At 37.0% G+C, this 15,088-nt stretch overlaps 1 protein-coding gene across 3 annotated transcripts in view; it reads left to right on the top strand.

The window, feature by feature from the left end:
• RNGTT (RNA guanylyltransferase and 5'-phosphatase) overlaps positions 1-13,935 on the top strand; it is a 416,253-nt gene extending 402,318 nt beyond the window's left edge. For all 3 annotated transcript variants that reach the window (XM_075063842.1, XM_075063841.1, XM_075063840.1), the window contains 2 exons: positions 7,816-7,939; positions 11,073-13,935. In XM_075063842.1, coding sequence (XP_074919943.1) covers positions 7,816-7,939; positions 11,073-11,236 — 288 coding nt within the window. In that variant the 3' untranslated portion in view covers positions 11,237-13,935. The remainder of the gene's footprint in view (positions 1-7,815; positions 7,940-11,072) is intronic.
• Positions 13,936-15,088: the final 1,153 nt, after the last annotated feature.

The following is a 15,088-nucleotide window of genomic DNA, read 5'->3' as shown; positions in this document are numbered from 1 at the left end:
CCACCAACCAAAAGAAAGGGAAGGGATTTTATTCCAGTTATTTCCTGGTAGTCTGAAAGACAGGCGGTGTCTAGCCCATCCTAAGTCTCAGAAAGCTGAATCAATATTTGAAGATGGGAAATAAAGGTAAAATGGTGATGAAATGGACAATACCATATGCTAAGTGAGTCCAGTTCTTGTGATTTTTATTGCAAGTCTCACAATATTTGGTGTTTTTCTTAAAGCACGAGCACCTAGAGAAATGTGATTAGGTGAGAATCTCTACTTTCATTAAAAAATAGTTTCTAGCACTCATGGTTGTGAAGAAGAGCATGTTTTTAATCTTATGACTTAGAAATAAAGACTAAGAAAATAACCCTGAATTTATTGTTTTTAAAAATTTCATGATTTTGAGGGGCATGACTCAGGATTTTTCAATTCTTGGTGTTGGCCATGCTGTATATAGTAAAACAAAGATTTTCAGAATATATGTAAAATATTATTTTAACCTGTTAATGTTCCTTTAAAGGTGTCAGATCATTCATTTTATTTCCGATAAACAAGAGATAATGTGTAGTCATTATCAGTAAACAGCTTCACTATTGAATAAACATTTCAACTTCATTTGCTTTTACCCAACCTGACAGCTGTTTATTGTGTAATACGCTTCTTAAAACTACACACCATCAGTTCTCGTAACTGTAGTAAAATAATATAACAGCAGTGGTAACCAATTTAGCACATCTTTATTTTTGAGAAAACGGTCCTTTTAACATGCATTTCAAATATGATTTCATTATATTATGAAACTTTTTTTGGTGAACAGAAAATATGTAATATTTTATTTAACTGGTTCATTTTTTTTATCAACTGAAATGTTTATGACGCTTTTAGGTGCAGTAAAAGCTCATTGTATGAACGGGCTTGAGTATATTTTAAAAACCTTATTTTATATTCATGTATATTTTGGTATTTCACTTGAAAAACTATATTCTTTAAAATGGTATTTACAATCTAAATTATATACTTTCAGAGAAGACACAGACATTTTATATTTACCATAGTTTATAACCTATGACATTAGAGTTTATAACCTATGACCCACAAAGTCTCCTACTACAAGTGCCCCTGCCTTATTTAAATTTACACCAGTTGCTAGGGTTGAATATTTGTATTTGATATCTCCTGGATATCATAGGTTATTCATTGTCTGCTACTTACTCCCTGCAGCTGCCCAGATCTAGACTTTGATGTCTTTGAAAATCATCACACATCTCTTTGATTTTGGGGAGGAGCCTCCATCATTTTGTGGCTAATGGAGCAGTAAGCCCAGTGCAAGCTTCCTTCAAATTGGCTGCCTGCAGCTGAGCTAACTTATGCTTAAGCAGCCTTATGACCTCTGACCACAAGGAGGAATAGTTCAATAGCATGAGGGGACAGGAGATTCAAGAGGACAAAGCACAGGATGTAGAGCAAGGGACTCCCAGATTCCAATCCAAGCTCTGCTACTGACTCTCTTTGTGTCCTTTGTCAGGTTACTTAAATGTTCCATGTGAGTTTCCTTATATGTAAATCATGCATGATAATACTTTCTCATATTCCTCCCACTATCTGAATGATATAGTTCACCAAAATGGGTTGGTACCACCACATCAAGTTTGGTAGTGGTGAAGAAACCAGGATTTGAGGCTGCATTAGTTCTGCCCTGCCTCACTGAAGGGGTCACCAACTGTAAAGGCAAAAGCTGGTCTGCATATTTCCCACTTCATCCCCTGTGCTGTCATCAAAGCCTGAACACAGCCAAAATCTTCCAGTGAATGAAGTGCTCGCATCTCTCAGATTCTTTGGACAATTGTCCCTTGAAACTTGGTTAAATGTTTCAAGAATACCCTGACCCCAGCACTAGCTGCTGGGCTCCATTTCTCCTGAAGCAGGAGTCTGGGGATGACCTGAAGGTTCTCACACTCTCCTTCAGAGAGTTATTCAGTTAATTTTGGACGTATGCTAAAGAGCTATCTTTCTCACTTTGTCCAAAGTAGTGTGATCTGGGTGGAGAAGAATCACTTATATTTGCAGTGAGGAGGGGATTGTTCCACAGGCATACCCAAAAGTGCTAAGACAGGCTCTATATGGCAAAATATGACAGCTTTTCTGCAGTTCAGCTAATGAACTGTGGGTGAATATTATTAACGTGTCTATTTGTTCATTTACATAGGAAAACAATAGTGTTCACATTGTGTATGTTTTTTCTTACAAAGAAGCAGATGCCTCTTCGAAAACTTGGAAAACCGTATTTATTAACTGTTCTGCCTGTATAGTCAGTAATATGGAATAAGAAAAATAAAACAAAGAAATTACATGATAAAAAAACCTTTATTTGTTAAGAATTCGGCTGCTGCTCCTGCTTATTCCTCTGTGGAAATCATAATCTTCGGTCTCTAACATCACAGTCATTTCTACTGGGATATCACAAATAAGATGATGACTTAAGGCAAGGAATAAGCAACAGAAAAAACAATGTTTTTTTTAGTTATGCAGATGTTTTTGGTAATGAAGAATGAGGGGAAAAGTACAGAGACAAAATATGAACAAAAAAGTATTTCTAAATAGAATTTCTAAAATGTTTTCTTGGCAGCCTCAGTGTCTCCTTAAAGTAGATTGTTTTCCTAAAAAATCATTTATCATAATTGCATTGAACACAGAACTCAATGAAGTATTTAACTTCATGTGTTTCTTGTTGTGATGTAAAATTTTATCTACATGTTTTACCAAAAAAAAAAACCCTAAAAATTAGAAAACTGGAAAAAATAGATGTTGGTAATTTAAAAAAAAATCATAACTTCTACATTTTAATCAAAAGTCTGAATATTTGCTTAACTGCTTTAAAATATAAAATAAACAATGATTTTTCAATAACTAAATTACACACAATAGCAATTTTGCAGTGATCCCCTCATCTCACAAACTAAGCAGGGCTGGATTACTATTTGGATGACACCATGTAACAATTATAGGGAACGATGTGGTGATTCAGTAAGGTGAAATTCTCCCTGACTCATTACTGAATCTGTGCTCTAGCATGGTACCAAGAGGCACTGCGTGGCTACAGGTGCTCTTTTGAATGAGATGTAAAACAGAAATTTTGACCATTTGTAGTCATCACAGATACTATGGCAGTGTTCAGAGCAGTAGAAATAATTGCTGTCTGGTTACCTAAATGTTTTACCTTCTGTATTTTCAGTTGGATACATTATTTTTCACGTCCTAAATTGCTGTGTAATGTTGCTGTGTGTACTTCACCTCAGAGATGGCTGCATTGCAGTGATAGATGGAAGTAATTATTATGTGTAGTTGATATTTCAGTTTCTTTCCTACTTCAGGTTCCATTTGCACAAAAGGCAATACATAAATGCTAGATGCTATTGTTTTTGTAAAGGGAAGCGCTGTTCTGTATTAAAGAACTACAGTAGATAGTGCAGGTAGTGGGGAAGCTTTTCATCATAACGAAAGGAAAAAGTTAAGCTTTTTTATTCCATATGAGCTAATAGGATTACCTTAAATTTGCTAAACTTTAAAGGAATCTATTTACTCCATGACACTGATTCATGTGGTATTGTGGGATACAAATTTCCATTAGCTGTCTGAAAATATTCTAGGGAACAAACGTCTGATTAAGGGAGGCTCCATGGAGTCCTTAGTTTGATGGAAACTTCCAAATCTGAGGCGACTGAGCACTGGGTTCCAATCAGGTCCAGTTCAAACAAATTTGGAGTCCCCTGCAAAGCTATTCAATTGGGAACCAATATGCCAGGACCAAGATTCAGTATGTGATCACCTGTCCTCCATACCCGTACCTATTCCCAACCCATATATAGTGCCAGGTGAGTTCACTTTGCATTGGAATATGGACTATGAAATATGTATAAATTGAGGTTTATGATTGTGGGGACAGTTACAAAAATAGTGAATGGGGGTTTTCTGTTCACTGGGGAAGGAGAGCGTATAGTCTGTCCCAGTTTGGGCTGGGATGGAGGGAGAAACATACTGATTATCCCCCCGCCCCCAAAGAAGGACTTTGTTGGCATCAAGTTGCACTAGAATGGGTGTGATGGCCCCATAATCTGGCAGACCCGTATGGCTGCAGCAGGTTTGGAAGCATTGTCAGAATTGGCTCTGGTTCCACAGATTTGTCATCACTGGGATAAGAGAACTAGCAGCTCATACAGTGAATCTCGCTGCTGAGCAAATTGTTCAGCACTCAACCCCAAGTCCTCTCATAGTTGAGACATCTTCTGTCTTGTCCCATCCAGCACAAACTGGAAGAAACAACTGCCAAAACTCGCTTTCAAGAAGTGGAATGATGAGTTTCTCAGATTTCCTCTACAATATGTAGAGGTGGGAGTGGGGGAAGGATGGAGGAACACAAAGCCAAGAAGGAAGAATGGAGAGAGACTTCTCTGAGGCAGGATGTGTAATATGTCATTCTGTTTTTCACTAGGAGGGAAATTTAATCTCTCACTCCCAACTGCTAGGAAAGAGCTTGGTGAGGGAGAAGGGATTCTGGTGAGGGATGAGTTACATTTTGGTGGCACCCAGACCACATTTAGTCTTAATCACCACTTCAGGAAATGGTTGTGAGTGATACATGTAGTGATTGTGGCAGGTTGACAATATCCAAAACAGTCTTTCGGGGTATTTTGTATTAAAATTGCAATTGTTTATGTGGTATTGTGGCATTTTATGTATCTTCTCTAGTAGGTAGTGCGGAGGCTAATGAACTTCATCTGTCATCCGCCTTTGAAGCCTTCTCCCTGGAGATATACACGTACACTAGGTCAGACTGGATTCCCAGGGGCAGAGAGGCAAAGAAAGGGTTTTGGAATGAAAAGTCTGGATTTAAATGCACAGGACCCTTAGTCCAGGGAGGGTCCCAATCCTTAAAATAGAGTTGGGAGGACTGGGCCTGCCAGAATCCATATTAGCGTGAACTCTGGTAAGCTTCATAGCATGCAAAAAGGTTGTTTTTTAGTATATTTTCTCTGTAATGCTTGTACCTGAAGAATAAAATAGGTTGGAGAGGACTTTGAAGTACCTTATATCTGCAGAAATCACTCTGTTATTATTCTCTGAAGAAAAAGCAAGCAGATCTGTTTAGGCAGACTGTCTTTGCTGGGAAATACACAGTAAAGACAGGGAACTGCAGCCTTGACATACTCTAGTCAAAAGGGAGTGAGAGGTAGGTCTCCCCACCCAAGAGAGGCAACAGCTGGGGAGCTGGAAGCTGAGAGCTGGATGGCTGAGGGGAAACACAGGTGCAGTTTCCCTGAACTGTGACATATTTGCAACAAAGCTTGTTTACAGTGATTACTAAGGAATTGTTCTGTGACCTTTTCAATCCTCTCCAAACACATGCATATTGAGAAGCCTACAATGATTGTGGTACGCCGGTGTTTTCAACATTGTTAATGCTGAACGTGTATATTGTGCTCAGAGTACTTTCTGTACTCTTGATAAAATGTTCTAAAAGAAAATGTGCCTACACATTAAGACAGGTGCTTTTACAAGACCAAGGTCATTTAATTGGGGAATGGTAACTGCTATGTTCCTTATTTGGTAAGATAATTGCTATAACTTGTGAAGACTATGATCAGCAGTTTTCTGAAAGCATTTAGCTCAGTGCATTGGCAGGTGTTTGCATTTTCTGGAAAGATCCATCTTCCAGATTGCTAATGAGTGGCCAAGCAAGCATACAGAGAGTTAATAATACTGCTTAATTGCCACAGTCACATAGAGCAACCACATAATTTATTGCTATTCTGAGCCTCTGAACACTAGAAGAATGATAAACTATATGACAAAGGCTTACTGAGATTGCTAGTTAGTGAAAGTCACTGGCTAGAGTTGAATATCTCTCTGCCTCTAGCAGGTGATTCTTCTAACAGCATTTTCCTGCTTCATCAGGAAAAAAGGACATATAAATATTTTTTTCCCTTGGCAGCTATTGTCAAAGTAATATACTTTCCAAATCATTACACAGCCAAAAGTTTCTTCCTGTATTTAAACATCCACAGTAGACTAGAAAAGGATGTTACGTTTTCCTGAACACACCTAATGAAACATAAATGTTAAGTGAGTCTGTGTTACTTGAACATCTGGTTGGAATATAGCCTTTAACACATGTATAGTGAACTAAGATATCGTACAAGGAAATGTGCTAAAAAGGGAAAGACAGGCAAATTAGGGGATGAGTTAATCTTGCAAACAGGATAGGAGATGTCTCCCCTAAGCCATGCGACTGCCAACAGTCACAAAGCGCATTGTAGCGGTTAAATGGCTTTTAAAAATATCTGTAGCGAACAGAAGAATTACTTCTTTTTAAAAAAGAAATACATGAATTTATGATAAAAAAACTGATGGAAAAAACTGACTTTTTTATGTTAGTCTCTTGACTTGACTGGCCTAAATTAAGCAGGTTAGGTGAATTGTCTCATAGTGTCACTTTTACTTGACAAGTAAAATCCCAGAGCTCTCTTGCCTGAAATTAATAGTAATGTTCAGAATAAATGCTGAACAAAATGTGATGGTTGCATTTTTAGCAACTGGAAGGTTAGACCTGTCCTATTTCACAAGTGGGGTAATCCACCAAGGTTTGAGGCTCATATTGGCAGATTAATTGCCTTTATCTAGAAATTAGTCCAAAATATGTTTGAGAGTATTCACTCCACACCCAACTAATTGTTCCAAAGACTTTCCTGGCCTTCTTCAAAGTCTGTATCCCTGAACAGTAGTAAATTCCTGTGTCAGCACTGGTAAGTGGATAGACAGTAGAAATGCAAATTTCTGCTAATGAAATAACCAATCCTCTTTAGTGTCAGGAAAAGTAATTACTCATAAAAGACTGCATCACAGTTGTGACATTACCTTGACTAGCATTTGATGTGAAATCAGTAACAGAGCTAAACATAAAACTAACAGTTAAATAGATTCATACGTACAAAGAGGCTTTTTGGAGCAAACTGAAGTATGTTGGGAAATAGTTGCTAAAGCATTAGCTAAAGTTCTCAAGTTGCCATGGTTACTTGGGATTTTTGCATTTTATCATAGGTTAAGATGCATAGGATGAAGTAGCCAAAATAAACAGGAAGTATAGTACACATGAACTAAAAATCTCCAAATCACTCAGCAGCAGCTAATAGAAAGACAAATAACTCACAATATCAGCTGCTTGCCGACAAATCTATGAATGAATAGAGAAAAGAGGCCTGAAGGATATTTAGAACATGTATGATTTAAAAACCCATGTAATTTTTGGACTTAGAATTTACTTTAATTTTAAAAGAAAATAATCTCTAAAAATTTAAAGAGTGAAATGATTTTTATAAGCTAATTCTGGTATTGAAACCTAATGTTTGGCTTTGAGACTTTTAACAAAGCAGGTTGATGGAAACACAGATAATGCATTTTATACACTTAGGCTGGCAGTAGCACTTATACAGGAAGCAGTTCATCCCCATGGAAACCTATTTGCATTTGGGACATTTCTACTGGTTGATTTTTTTTTATTTTTTTTACTAGAGTAGCTGATGTTTTAGCATAGTTGCCATATATTGACAACAGATTTCAAAAGTATTTTTAAAATGTCAAGTTGCTGAGCATGTGTACATTGGAGATGTTAAGATATTCAGCTAAGCTTAACTTTAGGTGTAGGATGAAGAACTGTTCCTGATGAATTTTAGGGCAACATTTGGCCTTCCATTATCTATCACAAGCTGAAGGAACAATGCCTTTAAACTGATTAAATAAAATGCATTTATCTTGAACTTTTTTTTAAAACAGGTGACAAGAGAACTGAAACAGTATGACAATAAGATTATAGAGTGCAAATTTGAGAACAACAGCTGGGTCTTCATGAGGCAGAGAATAGACAAAAGCTTTCCAAATGCTTACAACACCGCCCTAGGTGAGTAGAATAACTTCATTTTTACCATTTCAGTAAACTTGGTTAAATGGACTCTGGCAGAAAATTTAGTCCCAGAATTTCATCTGCCTTAACATTGTTCTAATTTAATGAGGGAAAATGGTCTGTAGTCTCAATATCTAGTTTAGCAGTCTGTGTTTTTTCCAGTATAACGTTAGGTCCTGATCTTGCAAAGACTTATGTATGTGCTTAAACTTTATACACGGTGAGTAATCCCAATGGTTTTAATGGGACTTACTCACTGAATAAAATGAAATAAGCTGTGCTCCCATTTGTTATGTGCCAGCTGGCTCAGGTTAAGGGAATGTTTAATTGCAGTGTAGATGTTTGAGCTCATCTAGAGCCCGGGATCTGGAGTCTCGCAAGGTGAGAGAATCCCAGAGTTCAATCTCCAGCCTATACCCAGACATCTACACTGCAGGTAAACAGCCCCTTAATCCAAGCCCCACGAGCCGAAGTCAGCTGACACGGGACAGTCATGGGCTTTTAATTGCAGTATAGACATACCAGTTACTTCACTGAGGCCATGATTTCCCCCGTTGTGTGTGAAGTAAATGTGTGTGAGTTCTTCACAGAATTGGGACCTTATTTAGTCAAATATATGCTAAAGGCCTGCATTTAAGTGAGGCCCCCCAAAATATGTTGCCTTAGCTCTACAACACAGTTAACTGACAAGCACTGGTGCTATGTTGACTTGTGCTGATGCACAAAGAAAGATACTTTGGCACGTCAACATGCTACATAAGTTGAATTTGTTAAACAAAAAAAGCCATGATAATTTCAGCTCTATTCAAGATCATTGTTTGCCAGATGGAAGACAAAATTAGTAGGAGAAAATGTAATTTCAAGCTCCTAAAATAGTATTACAAACAATAGAGAGTAAAGCAAATGAAAGCTATGAAAAAAAGTTGCCCATATAGGATTGTGATGCCTTCAGATTCTCTTATGGACAATAAAAAAAAGAATCCTCTGAAAATGCAAAAAAGCAATTTTCTTTCAGGTGGAATGAATGAGTTTAAATAAAGATATGTTGGAATAATATGAGTAACAATAATCATACTGAACTGGCATTTTGTGGTGGTATCATAAACTTAAGCATGGTATTCAGAACTACTAAGCTTGCCAGGAGGTATATGTATATTGCTAGTTTTTCTTTAAAATTAATCCACCCATATAAATTTCTGATAATCTAGTGAAATTAAATTGTTTGGATGAGCCAATTGAAATTAGCCATTTGATCAAGTGATAGTAGGACTGCTGGTGCCCTTTTGGAGACACCTCAGAATTCCAACAGTTCCACCACCATAGCAGCTTTGTGCGTCTCCTGCAGCCCTTGCACCAGCAAAAGGGAGAGAGGGATGGGCCGCTAAAGAAGAGGTACCACTCTACCACCTCCTAAAGTTTTTCCCCATCAACACCAGCATTTCCTCCTAGTTGCTTCAGCAACCTTTATTCCTTTGGCCTGCCCCAGCCCCCTCCCCTACTTCCAAGCCACAGCAACTTTTCCTCTTCCTTTCTCCACTCCCAGCATGCACAGCTTTCGTCTTCTTCCCCTCTGCTAGAGCTGGCTGGAAAAAAAATTCTGAAGAGTTTTCTCACCAAATAAATAAATAAATGGGGAGGGGGTTGTAAAAAAATGAAATTTCTCATGGGAAATCATTTTTTACAATTAAATAAAAAAATCTGTGAGGAAAAATTGCGTTTTTGGTTCAGTTGTTGCAAAAAGTTGTTTTGGGAGTTTTGATAGGTTCCCTCCCCTCCTCCTTTCTTAACTTTTCCCCATTGGAAAAGGTCTGTGATGAGGAGGTGAGACCCACTTTTTTCCACATTTGAAAAAAGCTGGAAAGAAATAGTAAAGCTAAAATAAAATGTCTATGTGCTACTTCTTTCCCTTTTTGAACTTCCTTCTTTTTAGATTTTTCCAGTTGAAAAAAGTTTGTTTTTTTTTTTTTTTTTTACAACTAGTGATTTTTTGCCTTTTTGTCCCATTAGTCCTGGTCAGCCTTTAAAAATGGTCTTACAAATTTACCAGCACAAGCTTGCTGGGGCGATAACTTTCTTATTTTTGTAATTGTTTTTGGCAAGGCTAGCTACTTTTCATTATAATACTGTGTTTAAATGGACTAAAGCTGATGCATACAGAAGAAATTTTTAAAAAGCATCTTTACACCAAAAATGTGTTTAATTATAAAACTATTGCTATTAGGGTGGGTTTTATTAATGTTACATTCAGATTGTGCATGCGTCCAGAATTACAGTGATATGAAAAGAATATCTTCAATGGCCCATGAGACCATATTTTTAATAGCTAGTCATGAAGATGATTTTACTTTATATCAGTTGAGGGAGATAAGTTTACTCATTTTATTTAATGGATGTTGGGGCTCAAAAGAGTAACAATTATTCTTCCTCATGAAACTGCCTCTGTAGTATAGCTGATCTTCCTCATACTATCTTTCAAAATTTTTTACAGCCCTTATCTTATATTTTTGTCCCAGCTAGTCATGGAATTCCACCTTAGATCAATATATCTTCCTTCTAGCCTATTTTCCTAAGTCCCATATTTCATCAGACGAGACCAGGTTGCATAGTCAAAATGATAAAAAGATACTCAATTCAGAATCAAGCCTTTTCATAAATTGTCTAAATTGTTTGATATTTGATGAAAAATCCAAAGACTTAACCATTTCAGTTCCAAGTCTGTCAAAATGGATAAAATCATGTATTCCTACCGGTATCGACTTAGGTAGAGCTTCAGAGCCAGAAGACACATTGCACAAGAGCTTTGTTGCTACTACTTGCCTAAGTAATGTGCTAATTCCTGACATTTATATTGAATTTAATTTTACTTTTTGACAAAGATTTATTCTTTTGACTAGAAGGCTAGACTGGTGCCTGTTGGGACAGCAGTTCTTTATTCTCTGTAGTCCTCAGCTGTGTGTGAGCAAAGTAGAGTAATTTCATCCCTAACACAAAAGTTCTATAGAATGTGTGTTCAAAGCTGAACATTTGTGCCAAATACCGTCATTTATTTTGCAAATACTGGATCAAATTGTTTGAGTGTTGCATGCAGCCGATCAGTTTAATAACGTCAAAATGTGTTCTTTGTTCCCAGCTGTATGTAATAGCATCCAAAATCCAGTCACAAAGGAAATGTTGTTTGAGTTCATTGGTAGGTGTACAGCAGCTTCTCAAGGACAGATGCAAAAACATCACCTGGATCCTGACGCTGAACTCATGCCCCCACCTCCTCCCAAAAGACCACGCACCATAACCTAAGACCACAGTCTGAATAAATAGCATGTTGTTTACAAATCTGCAGAAGGCGAAATGAAAATGTGCGTGAATTAAAAAACATTTGCAAAAAAGTCATTCTATGCATCCTGTAAATATCTAGATGCATTTTTTTCAAATGCCACATCATGAACCAACATTCTTTTTGTAACTGGCAAATTCAGCCTTACTTTGTGGGATTTGAAGATTGAAATATCCAAAGGTTTAGACAAGAACAGTATAGAATCAGTGGAAAGCTGCCTTGTTTGTACATGGATATCTTTCACCTTTAATTTATAATGTTAGCAATCTGGAACTGTGAGAAAACATTGGAACACTGTACTTTTTAGAATCTGTGTTTCAAATATAGTGGTGTTTCTTTTTCTTTCTTATTATTTAATTAGTTCAGATTTGTCATGCTTAATATAATTTATCTTAGTGTTCCTATGTTTCTGAGACTCATGTTCAAGAACAAACAGCAATGTTGTTTGTGTACTGTATTGGTTTACAAAAACCTTATTAGGTTTACTAATTTTAAAATCAGCTGGGTTTTTTGTTAAAATATTAAAGAACTGAATCTTTATTGTTGTAAATAGCATCCTTTCTAAAGGAAATGTGCTGGGTGGTCGTGGCGGGGGTTGGTTTTGTTTTTGTTTTTGTTTCATTATTTGAAGTCACACACCTAATGTCTGGTGGGTCAATTTTAGCTCTGCATTTTAAGTTTATCTGTAGATAAGGAACACACATGAAATCCTTAGTATTAAGGTCTCTGTTTTGAGGCAGTTTCTAACACAGGGTTTAGTTCTTCACAGTGAAGCCATTATAAATAATATGTAAAGGTACACCTCACTGTGATATGCAAGAGTAATACCCAGTACTAATGATGTTGTCTTAGATCCAGGTGCAAAATGGCAAAAGAAATGCCAGACAACATCTTTGATGAGAAGGTAATGCCAATGGAATAGAGCCCTGTCACAGGAAAAGGTTTCCTGATTTTAGATAAAAGCAGACCAAAGGCAAGACATTTATTGGTGAAAATTAACAAGCTAAATACCAAGACATTAATTTTCAAAGCAGCAGTCAGTTGTCCTGTGGCAGTATTCTAATCAGTTGACTTTATTTCTGTTATACCCAATGATGAAACAAATATCCTAGTGGCCCTTGCTGCAGTATAATTGGAAGTTGTTCACTCAATTAAGATGGAAAAGCTGCATTCTAATGGACATATGGAGGCATTGCTCTGAGTTTGAACTAACTAGAAACAAAAGTAATTATAAAAATGCAGTTTTAAAAGTTTTCTGCACAGTTAATAAGCTGGTGTTTGACTATTCAGTTATTGATAAACAAGTATAAACATAAATATGAGTGATCCATTCATTCAACAGTCTGGTTAACTAACATAATTTCATTTGATATAATGATCCAAAATAGTTTATATTTAAATGAGTTTTAATGTTTGTAAATAAAGTTAACTCATGCAGTATTTTTTTCTATATGGAAATTTTAGGGCTATGTTTTGGGAGGTGCTCCTCCAATTGTTTCAACGTGTATAAATATACACTGTGTCATTCACATGGTAATCCTAATGTCTCTTTCCTGGGATACTCCATATATGTGTTAGGGCATTGAAGAGGTTTAAAAAGTTGCTTTTTTTGCCGCAGTGAAACTTGAGGAAAAAGTGTGTTTATCAAAGCTCATGTTTCAATCATACATAGTTCCCTTGTATTATCTTTATAACAGATATATCATCCTATGCAAGGCTGAAAAATTATCTCCCCAAAACAACCTTATAAATTTCATGTGGAAACCTATGCAACCTCAGTTCACCCTTCATGGAAACACACAGTCCATTTCTTTTCCACATAGTTTTTGTTGTATTTTTCCCCAGACTTACAGCCCTACCATTGAGTTAAGTCATGACATATATTTTATCAACTGTCTCTAGTGGTGTTTAAATGTCTATGGTAATTGCAACCTTTTAACTGAGAACGAGATATGGAAAAAGATCTTTTTGTTTTAAATATTTATCCAGATTATTTCCTCTCTTCTCTTTCCCACCCTCCACCTTTTTATTTCAACAGAATTTTAAGTTTATAATTTGTCATTTTCTTTAGTGCATTGTAGCCTGCCCTCGACGTGCATTCCACTGTTGCCTTTTGCATATTTTGACATTACTTTTTTTTTCCACTCAATTTTTAAAATTGGTATATTGAAGGAATTGTAAAGACATTGAGAGATGATCTGATGGTTTGGGAGATCTCTGCTCAGATTTGACTTGAAGTTCTTCCTGCACTGCAGCTCTGCGGCCTTTGAAAGAGGCTAATCATCTTAGGTTTTCTGGACAAAGTTTTTAAAAAACAATGAAAGGTACTGGGAAGGGAAGAGTTGAGTGAAGAAGCAGATGAAAACAATGGAATTCCACTTGGACCAGCTGTTTGTTTGATGTATGAGACCCTGCTCTCTGCTACTGGATATTCTGAGATAGGAGTCAAGGGGGCAAGGAGGAGCCTGTGCCAAAAAACCTGAGAAAAACTCAACTGTCTGCTCTTAGGATATAGAGTATGAACTCATCCTCTAAGTTGTTGTTTGTTAAATAGTACATGTCCAGTTATGTTTTGCTTTCAATGGAGTTCTCAGAAAATGTCAGTACGTTCCTCTGCAAACTATGTATTAAGTATTTTAATAAAGTCAATGGTTTAAAAGAATGGACGTTCATTTACTTGTGCTAGTGGTCTAATTATTTATGCTTATGATATCCACAGAAGAATTTTACATGATTTGCAGAGGTCAGAGGTTCAACTCTGGGCTAGAAAGCCAATGCATAAGCATTCCCATAGAGCCAATAAGTGATATAGCTCTTGGCTATGATAAATATTTTTTTAAAGCAGAGTTTTCCCTTCCTACTGCCTGAGAGGAAACTGAAGAACTGGTGAATCAGAAAACCTTTTTATAATGTGCTAACATATATTACATTATTAATTATTTATTTAAACGTCTACTGTACAAAAAGACCAAACAAAATTCAGTATTCCCCCACTCCAGTTAAATTCTCACTGGATACTAAGAAATACATATTTGGGGATGCGTGAAATACTGAACAATTTTACGTGGCCTTTGAGTGTTTTGCAGTAGTATAAGTTCCATCTTCCTATATTGTGTTAAGCCAGCAAAATAAATAAGCTCCCCAAATTAACCCTTGTCGTCTTGTGTTCCAGATACCTTCACAGTATTTTTCTCTGTGACACTACTTCTTCAGATGCATATTCCAACTTATGGGGTGTGGTAGCTGGTGCAGCCCAAGAGGTGGAACCTGCTCACAGCAGTGCTTGTCAGAGCACTTGTGCACCCCTGCTATTCCTTCCCTTTTCCTTCCTGAACATTCTGGGGATGAGGTCATAAAAGGGGGAGTGGCATCCTCTGCTGCCTCAGTTCCTTCCAAATGCTGCGGCAGATAGATTTTAGCCTCTCTGAATCCAGTTGGATCTGGAGCCTTCACGCAAGAACAATTTAGTGCCCTTGTTTAGTATAGTTTTACTTTTAGTGTAGTTTTCATTATTAGTTTTAGTGGTAAACTTATTTAAAGAAAAAAGGTTTCATTCTTAGCATAGGTAGTAGATATATCTTCAATTCTCACTACTGATTCTGTGTCAGATTGATTTTAAAACCCACAGCTGTGAGTCTCAGTGCCCCGGTCTACAGACTTGAGCTCACAGCACTAAAAACAGCTGTGTAGACGCTCAGGCTCTGAAGTTCAGGATGGGGGAGTGGGTTTCAGAGTCCGAGCTCCAGTCCAAGCTGCAGTGTCTGCATTGCTGATTTTAGTGCTGTAGTGCCAGCCCAGACTCTTATACTCGCTGC

Source organism: Chelonoidis abingdonii, chromosome 3, assembly GCF_003597395.2.
Source record: "Chelonoidis abingdonii isolate Lonesome George chromosome 3, CheloAbing_2.0, whole genome shotgun sequence".
NCBI lineage: Eukaryota > Metazoa > Chordata > Testudines > Testudinidae > Chelonoidis > Chelonoidis abingdonii.
Note: the sequence above shows the minus strand (reverse complement) of the source record. Positions and strands in the feature narration are given on the sequence as shown.